The sequence below is a fragment of the Phascolarctos cinereus genome, unplaced genomic scaffold (assembly GCF_003287225.1).
Source record: "Phascolarctos cinereus isolate Bilbo 61053 unplaced genomic scaffold, phaCin_HiC Scaffold_726;HRSCAF=1367, whole genome shotgun sequence".
NCBI classification, from domain to species: Eukaryota; Metazoa; Chordata; class Mammalia; order Diprotodontia; family Phascolarctidae; genus Phascolarctos; species Phascolarctos cinereus.
In genome coordinates this window covers 117,088,593-117,116,322 of record NW_027556098.1, presented here as the reverse complement: position 1 = coordinate 117,116,322, position 27,730 = coordinate 117,088,593, and the positions used below count along the sequence as shown (strand labels likewise).

At 41.5% G+C, this 27,730-nt stretch overlaps 1 protein-coding gene across 1 annotated transcript in view; it reads right to left on the bottom strand.

Annotated features, from left to right (window-relative positions):
* The window catches only part of KALRN (kalirin RhoGEF kinase), a 709,132-nt gene that overhangs the window by 412,076 nt on the left and 269,326 nt on the right, over nucleotides 1-27,730 (bottom strand). Inside the window, 2 exon segments of the mRNA XM_078146745.1 lie at nucleotides 6,668-6,782; nucleotides 24,424-24,498. Of these exon segments, the coding sequence (XP_078002871.1) occupies nucleotides 6,668-6,782; nucleotides 24,424-24,498 (190 nt within the window).

Genomic DNA, 27,730 nt, shown 5'->3' with positions numbered 1-27,730 from the left:
TATAACCTAGCACAGTGCCTGGCACAAAGTAATCGTGTAATAATTACTTGTTGTTAGATTGATGGATTTTTTTAATATTTCAGAATTGCTGACATACCAGATTGTCTATCTTTCTGTTCTCTCATTTTGACTGTGTGACTACACCTCCTTTTCTCATCCTTTGTGTCCTCTTCAGAGAGAAAAGATAATGAGCTAATTGGTCAATTTCTGTCTTAAAATGCAGTACCTGGCATGGAACACAGTGGCGTGGACTAGGCCATCACACCCTGGGACTATTAGTTCCTATTCTTTCTAACTGCTCACAAAACACCTGTTTAAATAATCCCTTCTAGAAATTTGCCAGGGAAGGATGCCAAGTTTGCCATTCTGTAGTTCCTGAGGTTGATACTTTTCCTGTTCTTTTGAAATTGCTGTTTCCTTACCTTTTTGTCTTACAGCTTTACTTTTTAACCCCCTCCTTTATGCTATGTCTTTTCTGGCACACATGTTGACTGCCATACTTTTTGACCAGATTTGTGATTTCACTGATGTAAGGAATGCCCAGTGAGGAAACCCCCTGATCCACAACCTATAGATTTAGGGAATTTCCTAGGGCCACTAAGGGGCAGAGACAGACCTTTAGCCTAGATCCTCTTGACTCTGAAGATGGCTCTTTATCCATTATATATATGTCCTTCATAACAATAATAGCTGACACTGATAGCAATTTAAGGTTTGCAAAGTATTTTACATACGTAATTCTGGTTCTCACTGGAAGTGGACCAGGCTAGGCCTATCTCTTTGAACACTCCATGTGATGCTCACCATTATACATACCTTATCTCCTTTGTAGGTTATTATTATCCCTATTTCACAGATGAAGAAACTGAGGCTCCAGAAGTTAAGTGACTCATCCACAATCACACGTGTCTAAGGCAAGACTTGAACAAAGGTTCTCCAGTGTTCAGAGTCAAGTTCTGACTTTGAGTACAGTGTTCTATCCACTATACCACAATTTGCTAAATCAAAGGTTCTTAGTATGGAATCTTCAAACTTTAAAGAAAAATTTTAAATATTAAATATTTTAAATAATTTTAAATTTAATAAATTTAAATACATTGATTTTTAAAATATTTAAAATATTTTGATAAATGTAGTTCAATATGACAGGTTTTTAAAAATAATTCTATGTATTTTATGAATTTGAAAGCATTATTTTGAGAAGGCATCTATAAGCTTCACTAGACTGTCAAAGAAATCCGTGCCCCACAAAAATAAATAAAAACTTAAGAACTGCTCTTCTAGATGGTATCACTTCCTATCAACCACAACAAATGCCAAGGAGACAAGAGGTATTACTAAATTAGAGACAATACTAATTAACCCCTGTAAGTTGCTATCTGAAGCAGGCCAGCTAGATAGCCCAATCCCAGACCACCAGGTCATTGTGTACTGTAGTGCAGGTCAGCCAATGGTTTTCCTCCATTCCTCCTTCCCCATAAAAGTAAAAACAGTGTATGGTCAACTCCCAGACAGATGCTTCATAGTAACTGGCTTCACAGTTGTATGTTTTTTCTCTTAAAATTCAAAATAAATTCTTTCTGATCAGGTTCCTACATCTCCTTCCTGACTCATTTTCCCCAACCTCTGTGGTCTACACTCCATACCTTAACATGCGCCTGGCACTCTTGTACCGTAAGCTGCCAATAGGAAGCCCGATTATTTCCATGAAAACCTTCTATAGGGGTAGCTAACCACACTCCAGAGCACGCCCTCTCTTCCAGAGCCATTACCAGCCATGATAAGACACAACAAAAACATGATCTGTGCTGGGAGGTAGAGCAAGATAGCAAAACAGGTTCTGGATTTGAAACCAGTGGCCCTGGATTTAAATCCTAGATTTGTAATTGCACTTGCAGCCATTTGAGAGGTGGCACAGAAAACATCACAGTAGAAAGAGTACTGGGTTTCAAATCAGGACCTGGGTTCACACCCCAGCTCTGTCACTCACTACCTATGTGACCTTGGGCAAGATGCTTAATCACACATGCCTCAGTTTCCCTGTTTTTAAAATGAGAGAATTGAACTAGATGGCTTCTCAGGTCCTTTCTACCTCTAAAATCAGGATTCCAAGTTATTTCACGGGGCGAGCCTCAGTTTCCTCATCTATAAATAGATGGGTTCCAAGGCTCCTTCTAACACTAAATCTATGATCCTGTATTACTCAATTTCTCCATTAGAACCTCAAAGTCAGTAGAACTCCATTCTCTATGTCTTCTGACATCTTATCATGAATGAACAGAAGTGGGTAGCAACAGTAGCTTAGATCAGTCTTGGCAGTCTCTCCATCACATTCTCTTGTAAGACAGCATACCTCCTGATAAGCCAAGTCAGGCTTCCTTGAAGCTGTCTCCCTCGATGGGGGGAGGCAGTCACCCACCCCCAAGATGTGCTTCTTCCTCCCAGGGGATGCAGCAGGATTCCTCTTCCTGCTGGAAGCTATGGTTCATTCTCAGTGCTGCATGGAGCACAGGACAGGGCTTTTAAAAAATTTATTTATTTTGTTTTTAATCTAGGGAATAAAACAAGCATTTCCATACCATAATACAATAAAAAAAGATTGTACATGAAACTGCAAATCTATTATATACAACTTCATGCAACAGCTAGGAAGTTAGCTATGCTCCAGCACTGGACAAGGCTTCTACAATATCACTCTTCATGCTAATTTCCTATTTTTGCATGAATTCAAAAATACAAAAGATGTCTTTCTCTGCTGTGCCACCCTTGTTCCATTTGGCATTGGTTTCCCTTCACGCTCTCAGAAAAAAAAAACCTGTTTTCATTCTTCCTCCTTTCCAGGAGTATGCAATATAATGTATACAGTGTTGACCTTTGAGTCAGGAAGACTTGGGTTCAAATCCTGCCTCTTGTTAGCTGTGTAACCCTAGGCAAGTTGCTTAAACACCAACAGCCTCAGTTTCCTCCTCTGAAAAAAATGAGAGAGTCTCATCTAGCTTTAAATCTATTATCGCATGAGCCCATCATCCTACCTGAGAAGACAAAGAGTATTCCTCAAACCCTTCTGACTTCTTTGATTTAGTGAATGCAGGGAGTTTACTAGTGATGACCACCAGACAGGAAAATAAGCATAACATATTCCCTATGGGTCCTATTACTGTTTCCCCAAAATCCATGCTGCTAGTGGCTCTGGATGAACTAATGGTCCTTTGTGCCTCTCTAAGGGAAACTTCCAAAGAAGCATCATCTTTCTATGTCTATTAGAGGGGCTGGTGCTCTTTACATCTCATCTCTATCATCCCATGCCGAGTTCAACAAATAGACTATGTGATTCCTATTCCTGCTTCAAGGAGAGAGGGGAATCTCTCTTCCCTTTGATAGTCTCTAGATAAGGGAATTCTACAGTGGCTCCCTTCTAGTTTCTCACATCATTCCCTGTTGGAAAGTTCTTCCATCCAAATCCATCCAGTCCAAATGCTTTGATGTGTTCCAGTGAAGACACAACAGTTGCTGAATCTTTTCAGTGGAGAAAAATGCCTCGGGCCTCAGTGGGGTCCGTGAGAGCAAGGGCCTGACGTGACTTCTGACTCTGTTGTCTATCTTTCCTATTTTAGGTGAAGGAAAATCAAAAAGGGCCAGAAGGGAAAGCCACAAGAAGTCTAAACCCATGCTGGGTTTTTCAGCCCAGCTAATACCAATGCAGGGTTGCCGAGATAATGACTTACCCAATGGCTATGATACATTTGGAAGTTAACTTGGTAGGCAGTAGGTGGTGCAGTGGATAGAGTGCCAGGCCTGGAGTCAGGAAGACCTGAGTTCAAATCTGGCCTCAGATACTTCCTAGCCATGTGACCCTGGGCAAGTCACTTCACCCTATTTGCCTCAGTTTTCTGATCCGTAAAACGAGATGGAGAAGGAAATAGCAAACCACTCCAGTATCTCTGCCAAGAAAACCACAAATAGGGACATGAATTTAGGGTCCCCAAATATGGACATGACTGAAAAAACGACTGAACAACAATAGAGAAAGTGGTAGGATCAATACTTTGTAGAAACTGCTTTGAGTAGGAACTCACTCTCCCCAGGGACCAAGGCAGTCTGGGGAAGAGCGTGCCCCCAGGCATTGAGGGAAAACTTTTGTACTTCTGTTCATGCTGCATCTTCACAGCAAATATCCCTTTGTTAAAACTTTTAGATGGAAAATGGTATCCACATCCAGAGAAAGAACTATAGAGTCTGAATGCAGATCAAAGCATACTATTTTCTCTTTTTTTGTTGTTCTGTTTTTTCTTTCTCATGGTTTCCCCCTTTTGTTCTGATTCCTCTTTCACAACATGACCAATGTGGAAATATGTTTAATATGATTGTACATGTATAGCCTGTATCAGATTGCTTGCTGTCTTGGAGAGGGGAAAGGGAAGGTGGGGGGGGGAATTTAAAACTCAAAACCTTATAAAAGTGAATGTTGAAAACAAAATTTAATTAATTAATTAATGAAAAAACTTTTAAAAGAATTATTCCAAATTTCTCTCACAGATGCCCTACCCTTACTATGTTAATATAGCCTCAGTATATAGGATCAATATATCATCAGTTGGCTAGATGGTACAGTGGATAAAGGCTTGGAGCTGGATTTGGAAAGACTTGAGTTCAAATCCAATCTCACATATTTCCTAGCTGTGTGACCCTGGGAAAGTCACTTAACCTCTGTTTGTCTCAGTTTCCTCAGCTGTAAAATAGGGGTTAATAATATCACCTACCTCTCAGGGTTGTTGTGAGGATCCAATGAGATAAGGTTTGTAAAGTGCTTAGCACAGCCTGGCACATAGTAGGTACTACATAAATGTTAGTTATTATTATATTATTATTATTATTATTATTATTATTATTATTATTATTATTATTATTATTATTATTATTATTATTATTATGTCTACGATCCTAATTTACTATCCAAGTAAACTTGAGCAAGAAGCTCAGTTTCCTGAGGGATTGGACAAGACCAGCTCTGAATTTATGATTACATAACCAAGGTTAGGTGGGATGGGCGCAGGAGTGACTTGTCAGTTCTTCTACGTACAACTTTCATTTCGTTCTATTTCTTCTGAAAAACAAGAGTTGCTAAGTTCACTAAGTGCATGTCCCTGAGCCCTATCTTTCCTATCTTATGTGTGTTTCCTTCATAGCTCAAGATTTACTGCCTTCCCACTCGATCCTTGCTACAAGTATTTCATCAGCAAGCTTAAAAGATTGGTGGTGATTTCCCATCGAAGTCAGATCAGAACACCCTGTTCCTTTTCCTAATCTACCAGGTTTTCAGTAAAACCTGGAACAAACAGAAGAAAAGATAAGATGCCATTTCCAACTGGTCATAGCAAATGCCAAGCAGCCCACACCGCTGTAAAATTAAAGGCAGTAGGGTTCCCTCCGTGGAAATCTCTCTCCAAAGCCGGCCCCATGCAAACATATTGCTCCACCATACCAGGCTAGTGGGCCTGTGATGTGGAGAGCAAGCCTGGCATTGGCCTCCCTCCCTGGAAAGGTGGTCACTTCCCAGAGACGTGTTCTTCTGTCACCCTTACGGACAGAATTGCATGCATGACACCACCCACAGCCAAAGGCAGCTTCTACCCTCATTTGGAAAGGTAAGCTATTTGCCCCAAACTCCAGTTTACAAATATAGGCACTGTATTCTCCAAGTCAGAAAACTTAATTGAGTAAAGCAGTCAAGATATCAGTCAATACAGAAACCTCCTGAGTATGACTTCCCAACTATCTTCCCATGACCTGGGCTTCCATTCACTTAAATCCAATTCACTTGCGTGTCATGACATCACCTCCCTGATGTCATCATCCGAATCTTCAAGAACAAAGGATAAACAACAATGACCACTTCCCCATTACAATGTAAGCTCATCGAAGGCAGTGACTGTTTCCTTTGTGTGCTTCTGTCCTCAGCTTCTGAAAGGTATCTTGGTATAGTAGACGGTGAGCTGACTTTGGAGCCAAAAAGACGTGAGTTCAAGTCTCTCCTCTCGTCCATTCTGGTCATGTGACTCTGGGCAAGTCACTTAACCTCTCATGCCCCAGACAACCCTCTAAGACAAAGGTTCTTAACATTTTCTGTGTCATGGACCCCTTTGGCAATCTTGTAAAATTTAAGGACCCTCTTCTCAGAAAAAAAAAAGTTTGCAAATTCACAAAATAAAGGAAACCAGTTATATTGAAATATAGTTTTTTTTCAAAGTTCACAAAACCCAGGTTAAGAACTCCTATTCTAAGACTATATGTTTTAGAGAAAGTACAGACCTCCATTGGTAAAGAGAATTTCTTCACTTGAGAGTTTTCCATATAAATGAAAACACAGATCCAGTCCCTATCCCCACCCCTGGTAGGTGCTTAATAAATGTTTGTTGTATTGAGTGCAATCGAATTTTCCAAGGGTGGGCACTGCCCTTCCCCCGAAATGGACCATCTATCTATCTCTCCTCATAGCTCCCACTGCATGAATATTAACCATGACAACAATGAGGCCAGTGAGGGAGATGGGAGCATGGTTAGAAGACTTTCCGATTGGAGAACCAACCCTTGCCCTCGCAGGGGCCCCATTACACTCTTTCAGAAACAGACAGGGTTGACCTTTGAGAATACATCCTTTAAACCTTACCTTGGCACACTGGCCAAATAGGTCACAAGTTTCCGCAAGTCTTCCTGCCTTATTCTGTCATGATTGCTCCGTGCAGGGAAAGTCAGAATGGGTCCACCTCGCTTATCTCGGCCACCTGTAGGAAGGAAAAACAAGAGAGGGATTAGGATCATTATAATCACAGCTAGCATTTATATTGTGCTTTAAAGGTTTGCAAAGTGCTTTGCTAATATTATCTCACTTAATCCTCACAACAACCCTAAGAGATAGGTGCTATTATCCCCATTTTACAGATTAGGAAATTGAGGCAGACAGAGGTGAAGTGCTCAGGATCTTATAGCGACTAAGTATCTGAGGCAGGATTCTAACGTGGGTCTTCCTGACCCCACCTCTATCCACTGTGCCACCTAGCTGCCTAAGATGAATGGCACTAAATAGGCACAAACTTCTCTACATATATTGTCTCTTTTGATCCTCATAACACTTTTATGAAGTGGGTACTATTACCCCAGTATTATGTATGAGAAGAATTAGCCCAGGTAACTGCCTCAATGGATGCATAGCTAGGGATATAATATAGGGTTACTTGGGGACTTCAGCCTTTCTCAACTAAGACAACTTTCCCTGATTCTCTTTGCCTTTCATCTCTGTGGAAATAGATTTGTTATTATTTATTTGTTTTCAGTCATGTCCAATTTTTCATGAGCCCATTTTTATGGAATTTTCTTGGCAAGGATACTGGAATAGTTTGCCATTCCTTTTCCAGCTCATTTTACAGATGAAGAAACTGAGGCAAACAGGGTTAAGTTTCCTGCCCAGGGTTACACAAGTAGGAAGGCCACATTTGAACTCAGGTCTTCCTGACAGATTACTATACTCCTGTGCCATTTCATACCCTAGGTACTTGGGAGCTCAGCCTGAATTTATTAAGATCACAGGTCTAGAGTTGGAAGGGAATTTGGCGGCCATCTCATCTAACCTCTTCACTTGACAGTTGTGGAAACCAAGGCCCTGAGATATTAAACTTCATTAAATCAAATGGCCAAGAAGAAAATACTCTAACACAAATAATGAGTTAATATAGTGGGGCAGAATAATGGTTAGAGACAAGCTGACATGGAAGGAGGTCAAGTACTTCCCCTCTGTACAACATGCTGTTCTCTCTGTCAGTGATCTTTGAGGTCTCTGGAGTCAGAAAACTTGGGATCAGATTCTATCTCTGACCACTACCTGTGTGCTTCATGACAGAGAAAATATCATGTTGAACTTTACAAACAAAAACATTTTTTTATTTTTTAATTAATTTATTTGTTTTTAGTTTTCAACATTCACTTCTATAAGATTTGGGGTTCTAAATTGTCTCCCCTTCCTTCCTCCCTCCCCTTCCCAAGATGGCATACAATTTGATATAGGCTCTGCATTTACATTCATACTGAACATATTTTCACATTAGTCATGTTGTAAAGAAGGGTTAGAACCAATGGGAGGAACCACAAGAAAGAAGAAACAAAAAGGAGAAAGAGAGAGAGAGAGAGAGAGAGAGAGAGAGAGAGAGAGAGAGAGAGAGAGAGAGAGAGAGAGAGAGAGAGAGAGAGATGCTTTGAATCACACTCTGACTCCATAATTCTTTCTCTGAATGTGGATAGCATTTTCCATCACGAGTCTTTTGGAGTTGTCTTAGGTCCTTGCATTGCTGAGAAGAGCTAAGTCTATCAAAGTCAGTCATCGCACAATGTTGCTATTGCTGTGTACAATGTTCTCCTGGTTCTGCTCATTTCACTCTGCATCAGTTCACGTAAGTCTTTCCAGGTTTTTCTGAAGTCTGCCTACTCATCATTTCTTATGGAACAATAGTATTCCATTACATTCATATGCCACAACTTGTTCAGCCATTCCCCAATTTCAATTTCCAATTCTTGGCCACTACAAAAAAAATTTTAAAAAAAATCCATCATTTTTGTTTGTAAAGTTCTCTTAAGGTCCTCCCATTGAATTGTTGTGACCTTCTGCATCTGCTTTGACCTCTGGTCCTGCCCATACCCAGTCTACTCCATCACATCATCAAATGAGCCCTCCTTCTAAGCAGCATCACAGGCTTATTCCTTAACTGGGCTGAGAAGGCTACTGCCCGCTGGCTTTAAGGGCTAAAAATGAATGATTTCTAAGGTTGCTCATTTTAAAATCACACAAAAGCTTCCAATCTCAGTGTGTCCAAGATTAACCATTAGGCAGACCTTTGTGATCAATGTTGGCTTAGTCAGCTAAGGGGGGGCAGTATGATGTAGAAAGAACATGACAGGAAGTCAGTAGAATTACATTATAGACCCACTTCTGGTATGTACTAACACACAAGACATTTAAGCACTTTCAGCCTGTTTCCTAACCTGTTAAATGGGGACGATAATACTTGTCCCGCTGACTTTGCAAAGTTCTCATATCAAATAGGAAACGTGTGTGTGAAAGCACATTCAAAATTGTAATGCCCAATATAAAAGTAATGATTGTATCTTTTTCCCATTATCTAAGCACTGTTACCTCATTCATGCAAGATACTGGTTTCTTGAGCTTCCATACCAATCAGATCATCAACTCATCCATAACATTTTTTTTCCTTTTTTGATATTTTATTTTTGACAATTAGATCTAAAAAACAATTTTAACATTCATTTTTAAAAATGTTGAGTTCCAAATTCTCTCCCTCTCTCCCTTCCCTTTCCTTTACTTGAGAAGGCAATTTGATATAGATTACCATGTAGTCATGCAAAACATATTTTCATATTAATCACATTTGTGAAAGAAAACACAGACAAAAAAAAACACAAGAAAAATAAAGTTAAAAAAAGTAGGCTTCGATATGCATTCAGACTATCAGTTCTTTCTCTGGAGATGTATAGCATTTTTCATCATTAGTTCTTTGGAATTGTCTTAGATCACTGTATTGCTGAAAATAATTAAGTCATTCACAGTTGATTATCATACAATGTTGCTGTTACTGTAAACAGTGTTCTCCTGGTTCTGCTCACTTCACTTTGTATCAGTTCATGTAAGTCCTGGTTTTTCTGAGAGCATCTTGCTTATTATTTCTTATAGTCCAATAGTATTCCATCACAAGGATATATCACAATTTGTTCAATTATTCCCTAATTGATGAGCATTCCTTTAATTTCCAATTCTTTGCCACTACAAAAAGAGCTGCTATAAATATTTTTGTACATATAGGTCCTTTTCCTTTCTCCTTTGATCTCTTTGGGATACAGACCTAGTAGTGGTATTGCTGGGTTAAAAGGTATAGGCCATTAGGCATAGTTCCAAATTGCTTTCCAGAATGGTTGAATCAGTTCACAACTCCACCAACAGTGCATTAGCATCTCAATTTCCCCAAATCTCTTCCAACATTTGTCATTTCCCTTTTCTGTCATATTAGCCAATCTGATAGGTGTGAGATGATACCTCAGAGTTGTTTTCATTTGCATTGCTTATATTCTTTTTTAAAAATAATTTTATTGATGTCATCTGTGTTTTACAAATTCTCTCCCTCTCTCCCTTCCCTTTCCTTTCCTTGAGAAGGCAATTTGATATAGATTATCATTTTGGCATGCAAAACATATTTTCATATTAATCACATTTGTGAAAGAAAACACAGACAAAAAAACACAAGAAAAATAAAGTTTAAAAAAAGTAGGCTTCGATAAACATTCAGACTATCAGTTATCCCCAGTATTCTTCCCTTTTCCCCTCTCAGAGAGCCATCCGATATAACAAATAGTATTTTTAAGAAAAAAAAATCAGCATAATTGATTGATACATTGTAAAAGTCCAAAAACATGTGCAATGTGTACCACCTGTGGACCTCCTACCTCCATGAAGGGGGTGGAATTTGTCTTCTCGTATGTCTTCATTTGAGTCCTGCTTAATCTTTATAATTTGATTAAATTCACTTTTGATCATTTAGTGAGTGAGTGTTCTTTCCATTTACACTGTTGTATCATTTATAGTCTTAAAGAGCTACCCAGAAGACTGAGAGGATGAGTGACTTGCCCAAAGTCACATAGCCCAGATGGATCAGAAGCAGGCCGTGGACCCAAATCTTCCTGACTCCAGGACCAGTTCTGTAACTACCATGTCAAGTTGTAAATACATACATATACATATACATACATATATATATATATATATGTATAACTTGTCAATAGAAGTTATACATAAATTATATATAATTCTATATTATATAATTTATATTATATATAATTATACATAATAAATAATTTTATGTGTACAATTATACATATATAATATATAGTAGTGTAATATATTATGTGTAATAGATAATTTATGTATGACTTAAGTTACATGTAAATTATAATTCTTTTTTATGCCAAAGCCTTTCATTCTTTCATTTCAACACATATTTACTGGATGCCCACTATACATTGTGCTGGAGGCTTTCTCATCTACCTTCTCCAACCCATTTCTGTGTTGAAACTAACACAGCACAGAGGTGGGGACGTTATTCTATAGGAGACTCAGGATAATCTTCAGGAAGGCCATCTGTACATAATAAACCTAGGAGTCCTCATGGCTTTGGTGCAGGACAAGCTGTATTGTAATGAAATATTTCTGACACTGGAAAAATGAAAGAGGTATTTATCATTCATAGAGTAGCATCTGTGGGAGGCAATAGGGTAAGGACCTGAGTTCAAATCTTACTTCTGATACTTCACTACTTATGAGACCTTGGGCAAGTCATTTAACCTCTTGGGGATCTCAGTTGCCCTAACTGTAAAATTAGTTGATTGAACTAGATAACCTCAAAAGCCCTTACTGTCTCTAAATCCAGGGGTTGGAGGGTCTTAGTGGGGAGGGTATAAAAATAGAAAAAGAGGACAACATCACATTCTCTGGAAGGGGATGATGAAATCAAGGGACAGAAGACTATGACATAGTGTCTGTTCTAGGAAAGGGAGCACCTGGTCCAAGCCCTACTCCTAACTGTGCTGTAACCCCTGCATTTCAGAATTCTCCCCTCTGGACTCTGTTTCTTCATCTGCAAAATAAAGGGATTAGTTGAGAAGTTCTCTAATGTCCCCGCTCACTCTGCCCTTCTATAAAACTGAATAACTAGAAATTTCGCCCCCAGTTCTATTCCTTTTGGTTGCTTCTGAGGTGTGTGCACAGTAAATACTACTTGGTGCTTGACCAATAGCCAGTGTAAGAAACCTTCACAAAGCAGCTAGCTAGCAGACAAAACAGTGCTAAGAGATTTGGAGCTTCACATGGCCAAGGAAGACAAGCTCGATCTCTCTCACAAAACTAAGAATCCCCATCTGTTTGCCCTGCCTGAGGTCCCACTTGTCACTCCTGACGGAGGAGTCTATGAATTTTTATCAGAAATGGGGATGTTCTAAGTGTTAATCATCTCTCAGGATCCAGGAACAGAGATAATTAGCTCAGTAGGTTAGAGAGCTGTACTAATGAGGCCAGGGCTTTGAATTCTACCTCTCCACTGTGCAGTTATGGACACAGAGAGGAGAAGTCTCTCCTATAAGCATAGACTGCACCTCCATTGCCAGTAGGCCCTCTCACAAATCACAAATGTGCGTCCCTGGAGGGAACTGGACCAACAATCTTAGTTAACCCATTTCCAACATTGGAAAAACCAGCTGAAAGCCCATGTTGTTCTGAAGTAGGTCAGTAGCATTGTTATATCTTAGGATATCTGAGCTAAAAGAAATTTGAGACACAGACTAATCCAACCCCATTTTGCAGATGAGGGAAATAAGGCCGAGAGCAGTGAAGTGACTAGCCCAAGATCACATAGGAAGTATAAATCAGGATGTGAACCAGGGTCCCCTGAGTCCAAATTTAGTGTTCACTCTACTATACATAACACTGTCAGGGTTAGAAGAGTGGAGGTAATATTTCCTTAAGCAAAAGAAAAGTTCTTACATAAAATTGTTTTTATAAAAGATAGTTTTTATGTGTCTGTTGATAACATGATTCTGTCATATAAAATACATCAAAGATCTATGATTTCTTCAGCATGGGGACTCCCTCCACTGACAGAGATCATAATCTACCAATAATTTATAGTTCCTGGGGCCCAGAGAAATAAAATGATTTCCCATGATCGTAGAGCTAAAAATAAATGTCAGAGATGGGATTTAAACCGAGGTCTTCCTGACTTCAAGTCAAACCCTCTCTATACTATCCCAACCTGCCTCAGTTTCATAATGTGTATAATATGGCATATAAGGTTCCACAGCTATAGCTCCTGTTCTCTAGAAATAGACAATAGGAGCGTACATAGACTCGGGAAGTCTGAGGTTCCAAATAGTTGGAACTCTGGCAATATGACTCCAACTCACCTTCTCAGCCACCTCTCCTAATAAGTCAAAGGTGGGGAACCTGCAGCCTTGAGGCCACACATGGCCCTCGAGGTCCTCAAGTGCGGCCCTTTGACTGAATCTAACTTCACAGAATAAATCCTTCTATTAAGGGGATTTGTTCTGTGAAGTTTGTGAAGTCAAAGGGCCACACTTGAGCACCTTGAAGACCACATGTGACCTTGAGGCCAAAGGTTCCCCACCCATGAGTCTTATATCATCTATAATACATGAACTTTGCATTGTAAAAACTCATCACTTGCTTTTTCCTATATATACCTTTGCTTTCTCTCTTTTCAGCTGTTGGTAGGTGGCAAAGTGGATAGAAGACTGGGCCTGGAGTCAGGAGGAACTGAGTTCAAATCCAGCCTCAGACACTTGCTAGCTGTGTGACCCTGAGCAAGTCACTTAACTCCTATTTGTTGGCATATTGTCTTCCTCATAGATTGTAAGGTCCTTGAGGGCAGGGACTATCTTTTGCCTTTCTTTGCATCTCTGGTGCACAGTACCTGGAGCATAGCAAGCGCTTAATAAATGCTGGTGACTTGATTTATATTCTCTTTTGTGCTGTAGCTATTCACATACTGGTTTTATCGGTACACGGATCTCCCTGCTAGACACTGAGTTCCTTGCAGGTAAGAGCCATGACTTAGTTATCTTTACAGCCCTAGCATCTAGGATGTAAACTGTGAGGGGATCAAAGATAGGCAAAGCATACAATCGCCTTGGGTGTGACACACTGGAGGAGCAAGAGACACACCTTTGAACATGACTTTTCATAAATATACATGGTTTTAATACTGGTAAATTCCATTTCCATAGCCCGCAGGTATTAATTTCCTGCTGAAGTGAAGGCTTAAAATCTCCAGTGGACAGTAACACAGGGATTGCAATTTTCAAATTTGCCTAGGGCATATGAATGATAATCCTGGATCTATCCATAGGCCTGACTACTGCCCAAGTAATTCCTGCATTCCAGGCAAAGCCCATTGAGGGTATAAATGTGTGCTTTGGGGACGGAGTGGAGGGTTGGGGGGACAGAAGTGATTTTCCTCCCAAACTGTCCCCTGATTCTGTCTACCCTGCTTCTAAAGGGAGAACAAAGGGAAAAGTAATAATGAGGGTTTTCAACCACTCAGAAAGAGATAGAATGAAATGAAAGGTGTGCTTAGAAGAACTGAAAGGTCACTTCCTCACCCATCTCCTCTAGTCTTGCTCACATAATCATAAATTCAGAGCTAGAAGAGACCTTAAAGCTGGTCTGGTCCAACCCTTTAGGAAACTAAGGCCCAGAGACATTACGCTATTTGTTCAAGTTCACAATGATAGTAAATTTGGATCGTAGATTAAATGATAATAACAACAATACTATTTATACAGCACTCACTATGTCCCGAGATCTGTGCTAAGAGCTTTACAATTATTATATCATTTGATCTTCACAATGTGCCTGGGAGACAGGGGCTATTATTATCCCCATTTTGCAGATGAGGAAACTGAGGCAAAAAGAGGTAAAGTGACTTGCCCAGGGTCACATAGCTAGTAAGAGCCTGAGGCTGGATTTGAACTAAGGTCTTCCTGATTCCAGCCCTGACATTCTATCCATCGTGCCACCTAGGGCTTCAGCCATCATTTAGGTCAACTTGCTTACTTTGCAGGTGAGGAAACTGAGTCTCAAGAGAGGGTAAGTACCTTTCTCGTCTTCCACATGGTATGATGGACAGTGTTGGGCTTGGAGTCAGGAAGACCAGAATACAAATCCTGCCTCAGACTCTTACTAGGTATGGGACCCTGAGCAAATAATTTAACCTCTTTCCTCCAGACTTTTCATCTGTAAAATGAGAATAATTAATATTTTAATAATAATTAATAAAATGAGAATAAACCTACCTCACAGGGTTGTTGTGAGGATTAAATGAGATAACACATAGAAAGTACTTTGAAGACTTTAAAATGATATATAAATGCTATCTATTGCTTTTCATCTTAATTCTTTTTTTCCATCTTAATTATTCCCCACACACTGTATAGCAATACCAGCCTTCTTTCTTTTCCTCGCACAGTACATGGCATTCTCTGAATCTGTGCCTTTTTGTAAGCAATTGGAGTTAAGTGACTTGCCCAGGGTCACATAGCTAGTAAGTATCAAGTGTCTAGTCTAAGGTCAGATTTGAACTCAGGTCCTCTTGACTCAAGGGCCAGTGCTCTATCCACTGTACCACCTAGCTGCCCCAGAACCTGGGCCTTTTAAATAAGCTGCCCTTTTGCCTGGACTGCTTTCACTCCTCACCTCTATCTCCTGGCTTCGAATCCCACCTTCTACCAAAGGCCTTTCCTCCTCCCCCAGTGGCTTCCCTCCGAGGCTACCTCCTATTCGTATTATATATTTCTGGTATGGTCATAATTGTTTGTGTGTTGTCTTCCTCATTAGAATGTGAGTTCCTTTAGAACAGGGGACTATTTTTAGCCTTTCTTCATCATCTTAATGCTTACTATGGTGTCGGGCACATAGTACGGCCACTAATAAATGTTGGTTAGTTAATTAACTGACTCATTTGTCCAGAGTCACACAATAATCTCCACTGTACCAACATGCTTGTTCAAGATTTTCCTTCTTAGGGGACTTCTGACAATTGCTTCTGGGCTGGTGGTGAAGTTGGAGCTGGCAGGAAGTTTCTTGGGTTTCCCAGAAGCCTCTCCAGAGACCCAGGGATGGGTGTTCCTGGGCTCCCACAGACTCCAACTGGTCAACCATAGGGAGTCAGTCCTGAGCCCTAGGGGAGCAATCTTATACAACCCAGGAAACCAAGGTCCTTCTGCACCACATGGAAGGTCTCCTGCCAAGGGGATCTAGAGAACTGTCAAAAGTTTGCTCAGCATCCAGCAAACTGCAAGAAGGCCAAAGTCCCACCCTCCTCCCCCAGCCTTTCTGAGCCAGAGAACATTGCTTGGGGGCAGCAGCTCAGACACTGGGGCAAGGACATTAACCCTTTCAAGTGGGCACTGAGCACCTACAATGTGAAACAGCAAGAGACACCCACACTGCCCGTGCAGATTTATAAAAGCACAGCTTGGTCTCTTTCTATGCCTGGTTTCCCCACCTGTAAAGTAGAGATAATAATAATCCTCACATGCCCCTTGATCTGTGTCATTAATTAATTTAGTAACTTCCAAAAAGCTTCTCAACCCACTGAGCAGTTTTTTTTTCCTTAAAGGCTGTTATTAGTTTTCACCAAGTAGAAAGCAAACACAATTACGATGGCTGTGCAAAAGCACACGGCTGACTTGAGAAGTAAAAACTGTGGTTTGTCTCTGCTTTATTTTGAACTAGAAGGTCACTTGAGGTCACTTCTAGCCCTATAAAATCATAGGATAACAGATTTCAACCTGGAAGGGACCTTGGAGGCCATTCAGTCCAGCTGCTTTATTTTACAGTTGAATCAACTGAGGCTGAGAGAAATTAGTTGACTTGCCCAGGGTCCCACAGCTGATAAGTATCTGAGGCAGGATTTGAACTCTCTCCCTGACTCTAAGACCAGCAACTCTCTAATTGCTGATCTGCCTAGCTAAAATCCCATAATTTCGTGATTGGTATTTTGCTTTCACTTCCATTAAAATTGTAACCCAGGTTTGTGAAGCACAGCCTTCCCAGAATGCATTACACAGATGTTTGGGGTCAAAACTGGTAGGCTGTGTGGATAGGTGACTAGAATGCCCAGGAACTTTCTGGGAAGAAGGGGAGAGGAGTTAAAAACAAACACAACCACTCCACTGCTTAAATAGCCAGCCCACCCTCAGAGGCTGAGTGGAAAGGGCTCAAAGAGTGCAGAACAAGACTGGGTGGAAGTGATGGGAAGCAGCTCCTGATTTCTGGAAATCTTTGGGAGTGAATAGGAACAGAGATGATGCTACAGTTGACACTGATGGCTCAGCGCTGGTCTTGCTAACTTCTCCATGCCCTCCTAAGGCAGGTCACAGGTGATTGTGTCATGAGAGAACCTTTCTAAGTGCTCTGGGGATCTCAGATGAGTTGTATTAAATGGATGACTCATTCCTCAAAAAAACAAGTGTGGCCACCAATGCCTTGGGTCTGATTTGGGGAGGCTGGGGCAGCAGCAGATAGATTTAGGACCACATGGGACCTTGAAGGTCACGTAGTCCAAACCCTTCATTTGACAGATGAGGAAATTTAGGCCAATTGAAGTAAAGTCTCTACAGTCACACAAGTGCTACATGACAGTCAGGATTCAAACCCAGCTCCTCTGACTTTTTTGTTGCTATTGAGTCATTTCAGTTCTGTCCAATTCGTTGTGACCACAATTGGACTGTTTTTTGTCTTTTTTGTTTTTGTTTTTTTTTTCTTTTTTTCTTTTTGTTTTTGGCAGTGATACTGGAGTAGTTTGCCATTTCCTTCTCCAGCTCATTTTACAGATGAGGAAACTGAGGCAAACAGGGTTAAGTGACTTACCTAATGACTTTTAAGGTCCCTGCCACCTCTAAATCTACGATACTACAGGTCTCCGATTTTAGTAGTAATAGCAGCAGTAGCAGTAGTAGTGGTAGCAGCAGCAGCAGCAACAGTAGCGCTAACAGTAACTTACACAGCTATTAAGTATCTGAGGCCAGATTTGAGCTCAAGAAGATAAATCTTCCTGACCCCAGCCCCAGCACTCTACCCACTTTGCCATTTAGGAATTATTTAATAGCCTTTGTACCACACTGCCTCATCCTAGAATATCCATCACATCCTAGCAGAACTTGTCAAGGGAAGCTGTAGACTATGTGGTCTCCTCACCTGGAGCATCCCTCCATCATGCCCACCCCCTTCTCCCACTGATGAGTTCCTCCTGGGCCTCTATTGTGGGAGGGGTCTAGGCTGGTCAGTCTTGAATCTTCTCCCTCTGCTTCAGACTCTCTGAACTACAATACCAGGTCCCGAAGCAGATGCCTCCCCCCTTCCCTCCCCTCCCTGCTTTTCAGCTCCCTTTCCTGTGTTCTTACTACTATTACATTATAAACTCCTTGAGGGCACTTGCACAGTGTCTGGCACACAGTAAACACTTAATAAACATTTGTTGCCTTTGAGATCAGGAAAGCTCGGCATCTTTCTCAAGTCGGTTAGATTGGGGTCCTTCCTGGAGGTGGAAGGACGTGGAGTAGGGTTAGATAGGAGAACTGGATGTGGAATCAAAAGGCCTGGATTTGAATTCTGAGTCTTCTACTGGGTGGCCTTAGGTAAGGCAGCTTCTCTGGGTCTGTTTCCTCTGCTTCAGAATGAGAGGTTTGGACAATGATTTTTTTAAATTAATTAATTTAATTTTAGTTTTCAACCTTCACTTTGTTGTTGTTGTTGTTTTGTTTGTGGTGAGGCAGAGTTAAGTGACTTGCCCAGGGTCACACAGCTAGTAAGTTTCAAGTGTCTGAGGCTGGAATTGAACTCAGGTCCTCCTGACTCCAAGGCTAGAGCTCTGCCACCCAATCTTCACTTTTAAAAGATTTTGAGTTCTAAATTTTTCCCCCTCTCTCCCCTCTTCCCTCCCCAAGATGTTGTGCAATCTGATATGGACTCTACATGTACAATCATATTAAACATATTTCCATATTTGTACTATGACTTTTAAGGTCTCTTCCAGCTCTAAATCTATGATACTACAATTCTCCAATTTTAGTAGTAATAGCAGCAATAACAGTAGTGGTGGTAGCAGCAGCAGCAGCAGTAGTCGTACTAACAATATATAATGACATGTTTTGTGGTGTTTTAAGGTTCTGGAAGCATTTGACAAACCTGACCTCTCTCAAAACAACCCACTGAGGTAAGTAATACAAGTGTTATTATGCCCATTTTACAGATGAGGAAAATTTTTGAGACTTGGTCCATTCACCTGCAAGCACTGTCTCTACATATCTCTTCTCTCCCAGCAGTGCTTTGTTGGAGAAGTTTACAAGGGTTGGGGTGAGGCCACTGACATCAAAATGTTATCTTATCATTAAATCATACACCCTTAAGACTGTAATGGATTCCCCAAGGTCATTCAGTCCCAGCAGCAGGTCATTTGACCTGTCTTTGGTAGATTGATAGCTCTTTCATTTCTAAAGCCATTCTCAAGGATAAGAGTCTATATTCTGGCTATTTCACAGAAATCAAATGTGCTCTCTTAGTAGTCTGGAGGGTTGGGTTGGGGTTTTTGTTTGTTTGTTTGTTTGTTTGTCCTGAGAGAGATAGTTACTTAGTAAACTATAGAAGTGAAAAATCAGCATGTAAAGAAAAATGTTTAAAAATAATAAATAAAATTTGTACTAAAGAGTTTAAAAAATAATAATAACAAAAACTAGCATTTAAAGAAAAATTTTCAAAAAATAAAATTAAAATAAAAAATCAGTATTTAAAGAAAATCTTAAATAAGCAGAACAACTATTTAACTCTCCAGGTGTACTCATAAGTTCCACATGCAGAAGTTCCTCTCATATCCTTTAAAAGTTTTTTTGATATCTTGTTTCTACATCACCTTTAGTTCCAAATGCATTCTTCTCCCTTCCCTTACCCATTATGCCACTTCTTATTTCAAAATATAAAGAAGAAAGAAGAAAAAATATTCATCAAAACCAATCAACATCAATCGGATCTGATAGTAAATGCAATGTTCCATTCCCATAGACCCCCACTTCTGTTTTGTTCTTGTTTTTTAGGAAATTGGGGTTAAGTGACTTGTCCAGGGTCACACAGCTAGTAAGTGTCAAGTGTTTGGTCTGAGGCCGGATTTGAACTCAGGTCCTACTAACTTCATGGCCGGTGCTCTATCCACTGCGCTAGTCCCCCACTTCTGCAGAGAAGAAAGGGAGGGGTATTTGCTCACCTCTTCTTTGAGCGAAGCATGGCACGGTGGAAAGTGTGCTGCATTTTGAGCCAGTGGAATTGAGTTTGTATCCTGGCTCTGAATGACCTTGGGCAAGTCACTTCCCTTTGCTGGTCCTCAGTTTCTTAACTTGTAAACTGAGAGACTGTACTAGATGATCTTGAAGGGTCCTTATCTGTGATCCTAAGACAAGCTTTGTAATTATAATTATGTAGCATTCAATTTGGACTTCTGTTCTGATTCTTTCTTTTACCTTGGTGTAATCACTGTGTGTTAGTCTATGTACTCATCCTATGTTTCTTTCCATTCTTCATATTCCTAATTTCTTACAGCTAAGTGATCCAATCACATTCATGCACCACAATTTGTTAAGCCATTCCTCAATGGATGATCATCTCTTTTATTTTCAATCCTTTGCAATTACAAAAAGGACTCCCACAAACATTTTGACTTTCTTTGGATATATGCTTAGCAGTGGGATCTCTAGGTCAAAAGGTATGGACGTTTTAGTTACTTCCTTTGAATAATTCTAAATTTTCTCCTCCTTCAGGAAGCCTTCGTAGATTTTGTCCCTGCCCCCCATTGGCTCCCAACTCTAAATGTTCTTTTCCTCTCTGCAATTTTCTTAGCGTACTTTGTCTGGATCTCCCCTTTGTTCTTTTCACAACCTCCACGGAATCATGCTCATATGTGTCCATGTTAGAGTTCCACCATAAAAGCATAAGCTCTGTGAAGGCAGGGGCTATGTTGTTTTTCATCTTTCATCTTTGATTCCCAATGCTTAGTAATATCAGGTGCTTATTAAATGCAGCTAGCTGGCACCATGGGAAGAATGCCAGGCCTGGTGTTGGGAAGACTCGTCTTCCTAAGTTCAAATTTGGCCTCAGCCACTTACTAGCTGTGGGACCCTGGGCAAGTGACTTAGCCCTGTTTGCCTCAATTTCCTCATCTGCAAAATGAGCTGGAGAAGGAAATGGCAAAACACTCCAGTATCTCTGCCAAGAAACCCCAAATGGGGTAAAAAGAAGCATTGGATATGACTGAAACAACTCAAGAATAATAGCATTACATGCTTGTTGAATCTAATCGAATCATCTTCTGAGCAAGAAGATGTTGCCACATCAACTATAAAGTGTGTGAGTTGGGTGGAGGAGAAGGCAGAGCATTACAGGTAGGAGGAGTTACACCAATGCAGGTGTGGGAACTGACCAACCCGGCAAAGAAGACATCTGAGCTAAAAGAGAGGAGATCGCAACAAGAAAGGTGAGGGAAAGGACTATTTCAGAGGGCATTGCACGGTGTGCCTGAAGGCCTGAGAGGGACGGACTAACCTGTGAACATGCCCCTTTTTGTGGACTGACAAGGATGAATAGCAGCCTGGGTTGCTGGTTATCCTCCTTCTTGGCCCAAGAGGAGAAGCATCAATCCGAAACTTGGATACATGCCCCCCAACAACTTCTTTGTTTTGTTTTTTGTTTTTTGGCTAGGCAATTGGAGTTAAGTGACTTGCCCAGGGTCACACAGCTAGTGAGTGTTATGTGTCTGAGGCCAGATTTGAACTCAGGTGCTCCTGACTCCAGGATGGGTGCTCTATCCACTGTGCCACCTAGCTGCCCCTCCCCTCAACAACTTTGTGAGATGGTTAGTATCACCACTTTTCAGGTGAAAAAACTGAATCTCAGAGAGGCCAAGTGATTTCCCAGAGATCCTATATCTCAGAAGTGACAGAGCCACGTCTTGAATCCAGGTCCCCTAATCCCATTACCCTTCAAAGCAAAAGCTGACTCTCCATGTGTTCAGAAGGACAGATAATTTCTTGTTTCCAGTGTGTGTGTGGGGGGGAGATGTACCTGCTTCCCAATCAGCCTTCTTCTATGTCTGTCTTCTGCTCTTATCTCACTCCCATGTTCTGAATTAATGGTCTTATTTATTTCTGACACCTTGAACCAGGTGGGAAAACAGTAATTGATGGGTGTTTATTCTTTCTGCCACATGCACCCTCTGTCCTCACCATCTGGCTTCCTCCCCTCTCCCATGCTAGCAAAGACAAGTCCAAAGTGTTATAGCTTGATCATAGGGTCAAAATCCAGAGCTGAAAGGGACTCTAGAGTCCTCCTAGTCCAATACACTTATTTTACAGATGAAGAAACTGAGGCCCGAGAAGTTCAGCGATTTGCCCAAGGAGACACAGGTAGTAAGCACTAAAACCAAGATTCTGCAACTCCCAAGTCAGGTCCCCTCTACACTGTACCTAGGATACTATCCCTTCTTCTCAATGTTATATTACAAATCTTGCTACGAAATCAATAAAACCTCAATGAATGAATGGGGAAGTCAATCAGTGGAGAGGAGACAGGGAGTGAAGCCAATGCCCAGCTGAGTGCTACTCACTTCTTATTAGGAAGACAAATCTCCCAGTGTAGGAGATGAGGAATAAGGAGAGGCTATAGGGTATTTGTTTGGAAGATATCATAAGGAGGAAAAAAAAAAAGGTCGGGAATGGGGGAAGGAGACCACTCAGGAAAATCACTCATCTCCTCCCTCTCTGAGCCACTGTCAATCTGAACCCAAATTTAGCCTTTGGGATGGGTTAGACTGAATGAATAGACTCGTCCAGCTGCAAAGGCTCTTCGGGGGCCATCTTCCACAGAGCTGAGATCTGCTGTGCTTGACAAATTGGGAGTTGGCAGGGAGGACCTCTTGTTTTAAAAGACCTCCACAGAGATCATTTAGTCTCCCTCCTTCCAGCCATCCTCTCTACTAGCTGAAATTTTAAGCTAGGTCCTGACCAGTGTAAATAATGAATCTCATGGTCATATGTATTTGAATTCTCACTATTCAAAGTTATAATTATATAAAATATGGTCACTGGTCCCAGCCCAATGGAAGTAGGAAGCGCAAATTCAAATAATGTGAACGCTCCACAGGCTTCTTTATCACCACTGATTGGGACCTAGCTATAATGAATGTGCATAGAATAATCTAAATGTAGCTCCATTTCTCTTGAGTGACCCTTCACAAATCTCACTCACCTCAGAAGACAGTGGCTCACACAGGGTGCTTCCCATGGAATACACTTAGGATATGTCTTCATCAATGCAAACACATTTTACTAAGAAAGTGACTAAAATGTCCATACTTTTTAACAGAAAGATCCCAATGCTAGGTATGTATCTCAGGGCAGGCCAAAATAAGAAATAAAGGTCCCATACACTCCAAATTTTAATTTTTTTCATGGTAGTGAAGAACTGGAAACAAAATAAATACCCATTAATTATGATATGACTAAGGAAATTGTGGTCTGTGACTATACAGTCTGCACCAGTGGAAATGATAGAACTGAAGAATTCAGAGACTCATAGGGATACTTACATGAACTAATGAAGAATGAAATAAGCAGAACCAGGAAAACAATCTGCACAGTGACCATGTACAGTAACGTAAATGGAAACCACAATAACAATGACAACAAAATGAAACTGAAGACTTTTTGAGGATCAGACTTTTCCCTGAACAAGAAAGGAAAAAATATAGCTGCTTCCCTTCTTTCTAGAATAGGGGTACTGTGGGTGTGGAAAATTATATAGCCCATCAGACTTCACTGATGCATTGGTTAGCACTACCGAATTGCTTTTGTCCCTCTTTCCTTCCTTCCCTCCCTCTCTCCCTCCTTCCCTTCCTCCTCCTTCTTCCTAGTCCAATACCCTTATTTTACACCTTTCTTCCTTCCTTCTTCCCTCCTTCCTTCCTGTCTTCCTTCTTTCCTTTCTCCTTCCCTCCTTCCTTCCCTCCCTCCCTTCTTCCTCCTCCTCCTTTCTTCCCTTCTTTCCTTCCTTTCTTCTTTCCTTCCTTCCCTCCCTCCTCCTCCCTCCCTCCCTCCCTTCCTTCCTTCCTTCCTTCTTCCTTCCTTCCTTCCTTCCTTCCTTCCTTCCTTCCTTCCTTCCTTCCTTCCTTCCTTCCTTCCTTCCTTCCTTCCTTCCTTCCTTCCTTCCCTCCCTCCTTGAAACAAGAGGTGGAGCACTAGATAAGGGAGAGGGGAGAGATATATTAAAATGAAGGTAGTATATAAACAAAAGAGTATAAATACAGATTAAAATTAACAACAACAACAAAAGGAATGTGTTTATGTGTCTGCTAGGATGGGGGGTAGTATGCAGGGGAAGGAGAAGGGGAAGTGTACTCTGGGAACTCATCCCTAATAATCCCAGGTAATTTGCCCACGTGGTCTAGCCTCTAAAAGGACTAAAAAGTGAAACGTTTTCAGTGACCTGACAGCCAATTGAAGTTGGGTAGGCATCCCCTTGGGGGAAGGATTTGATTCTATTCAAGAAAGTTGAGCGGTAGTGGTTTGGGGGCCTTTAAAGGGAGGGCTAGGGATGGGTACAGGGCTAAAGAATCAATTCCCCAAAGATCATGGGAATAAGAACTCCCAAGCCCAAGTCAGTTTTTTCAGCCTCTGCCTCTGAGAGGTTAATGAACAGTTTCCGTTCCCCCATTTCTATTTCATCCTGCTTTAGTGGAAAGGGCAGTCAGCACTCACCTGACACAAAGGCCACTTTTTCCTTCAGGATAGGGAGGACATCAGCAGCTTTCAAACCATCATTTCGAAAAGAACCTGCAGAACATGGAAGTCAGTGAGTCAGAGTCAAATAGAGAAGGGGCCCAAACCTCAGCCCCAACCATGTCTCAGCCCCTCCTCACCCCCACCCGATCCTGCTGAGGAGAGAAGTGCCAGACCAGAGTCCAAACAAACTGAGCATTTATTAAGTGTCTACCAGATGGAAGGCATGGTGGTGCACACTAAGGTTTCAGAGACAAAGGGGAAAGACACCCCCCCCTCAGGAAGCTTACTTCTCCCCTATAGATATAGCAGATAAATAGATAAGCACATGGATGAGAATTGGAGGCAAAGGGAGGAATACTGGTAAGCAGAGGAGCTAGAAAGGCTTCCTGTGGAATTGACACCTAAGTTGAGTCTTGAAAGGAAGCAAGGAAGCGCAGGGTAGAGAAGGGGCACAAGGGCCTGAGACAAAGTTCCAGCTTCTGAAAACAGGAAGTAGACCACTTTGGTCAAAAGGTAGAGTCCATGAATCAAAGTAATATACAATAATACTAGAAAGGTAGACTGAAGCCAAACAGTGAAGAGCTTTAAATGCAAGCCAAGCACTTTGCGTTTTAAGCTAGAAGAAGCAGGGAGCCACAGCAGGTTCTTAAACAGGGGAGTAACCCACTTAGATGTACACTTCCCAAAATTATTTTGGCAGGTGCCTGGAGCATGAACTTTAACAGACAAGGAGACTAATTAGAAGGCTATTGTAATTAAACTAGGCACTAATATAATGCCAAGCCAAAGGTAAACGTTTCCAAGGGCTCAAGTAACTGCTATTCTTCCTTCTACTCCTAAAAGATAAAAATAGTTTTAGTCTCACACATACTCTCTTTTCCTCCGAAATTCTTTCTGTCTCTCATCTGTGTAGGTCTTTCTCTCTGCCTCTGTTTCTCTCTGTCTCTCTCTGACTGTCTCTGTCTGTCTGTTTCTCTCCCCCTCCTTCTCTGTCTCTGTCTCTCTCTCTTTCTCTGTCTCTGTCTCTCTGTCTCTCTCTCTGTCTCTCTCTCTCTCTCTCACACACACACACACACACACACACACACACCACACACACACACACACACACACACACACACACACACCCCTATACCACACTTTGTCTCCACAGGAGTCAAGGTCAGTGTAGACAGATAACCTTCTGATCCTAAAGCTCTAAGCATTTCCATCTCCCCTTTCCTTATAGGGCACTACAAATGATAGTTGACATTTTTAGGTTCATAAAATAAAGTACAAAGAGCCCTTAATAGACTAATCCAGCCTTGAATGGGTTAGATCAAAGCAGAGAACTGAACCCCATTCCTCTTTCTTAATCATCCCCATCATCTACTCCTCTTTCATCACGATCATTATTTAGCAATAAGTAATAAGGCTGTGCTTTTATTGTTGTTGTTGTTGGTAAATGTTGGTAAAGACCTCCACAGAAATTCTTTAGCCTCCCACAATAATCTATTGCAAAGCCTTTAATCACCCTCACGGTTGGGAAGTTCTTTTGGATACCTAACAGAGTTCTTGTGGGGGGTCTGGAGGCAGGGGCACTGGACCACAAGCAAGTGGGAAATGAAAGAAGAAAACGGCAGCCTTTGCATTGAAAGGGCAGTAGCCTGACCCAGTGCCAGAGGCGTGGGAAGGGAAGAACCATGGCATCAGAAGCAGAGAACTGCAGGCTGGCACATTGTACCCCAGATCCTTTAATTAACATGCTTTTACAATTACAGTCCTGATCCACTCCCTCAGAATCCCATCCCCTCCTGATTCCTTCCTGCTATTTGTTGCTTGTTTCTCTTTGAAACATGACACAGATGCGCCCCTGGAAACACGGCCTCTCTTCTATCGGCCTCAGTGGGATAGAGGCAGGAAGATCACAGAACTTGGGGCCTCTGCCTGACATCTGTCTCCTCACTTCCTGACTCCTCCCTTAGGGACTAGCTCATAATCTGCAGGGCTGTGGGGGTGAGGGTGGGGGTGGGGGAGACTGAGGCCTATAGTATTCGCAGCTGGGAGAATCCTTAGAGATCATCTAAACCACCCCCTCTCATTTGACTGATGAGAAAGCTGAGGACCCAGAGGAGTAACATGACTTTTTCAAGGTCACAAAAGGAAGCAGGTAGCAGAGGGTGGGGCAAACCCAAGTTTCTGATCCCCAGAGCCAGGGTTCTTTCTGCTATACCAAGCTACCATTCAGGATAAAATGTATAATCCTTATCCCAGGAGTGAATCAAGGCAGAGTTCACTTCTCACATTGGGGCTGCTAGAATAGAATAGCATAGCCGCAAAAAGTGATGGTTAACCTTTATAGAATGCCTACTATGTGCCAGGACTTTACAATTGTTATCTCATTTATTCCTCGAAACAACCCTGGGAGGTAGGTGCTCTTAGTATCCCCATTTTATAGTTAAGGAAACTGAGGCAAACTGAGGTGAATTGATTTGCCCAGGGTCACACAGCTAATAAATGCCTGAGGCTGAACTTGAACTCAGGTCCTCCTGACTCCAGGTCCAAGTCACCAGTTGTGATCTACTCCAGGGAATTCACAGCATCATAAAATCTCAGCATTGGAAAGGACCTAAGGGGTCACCTCATTCAATATCCCTACCTGATTTAAGAATAACTTATTGGACATCCCTGACAAATGATCATTTACCTGAAGACGTCTGATGATGGGGAACTCTACCTCCATAGGCAGCCCGCTCTACGTTAGGACAGCAATAATTGTTAGACGGGTTTTGTTTCCCTGACATTAGGACTAAATCTGCTTCTTTGCAACTTCTACCCACCACTCTTCCTTCTGGCCTCTGGGACCACTGTCTTCATTTTTAAAAGGTTGTGATGCCTTTCCCCCCAACCCCCACACACAATTCTTCTCTTTTTCAGGTTAAAAATTATCAACTCTTTCAACCAATATTTGTACGGCACAGTTTTGATCCCCATTCCCCCTTGGTTGACGTTCTCTGGGTACAACCTATTTAGAGACTTAACATAGCAATGTGGATACCTCCTCAATTCAGGCTGCTAAAATTAAGGACAGCAACTTTGCCCCTCCCGACCTTAAAGATCTTATGTTCTCTTGACACGTCCTCCATCTTCCCTTTTTCCTCTTAGGGAAGGGATGTCAATAGAACTAAGGAGCTTGTTGAGACACATGAACGACAGCCACCCAAGCTCAAAGTTGAGGGCGCCATATTCCCCTGGTGGAGTCATAAGTTACCTTTGTTCTCAGTCAATAAATCAACAAACGTTT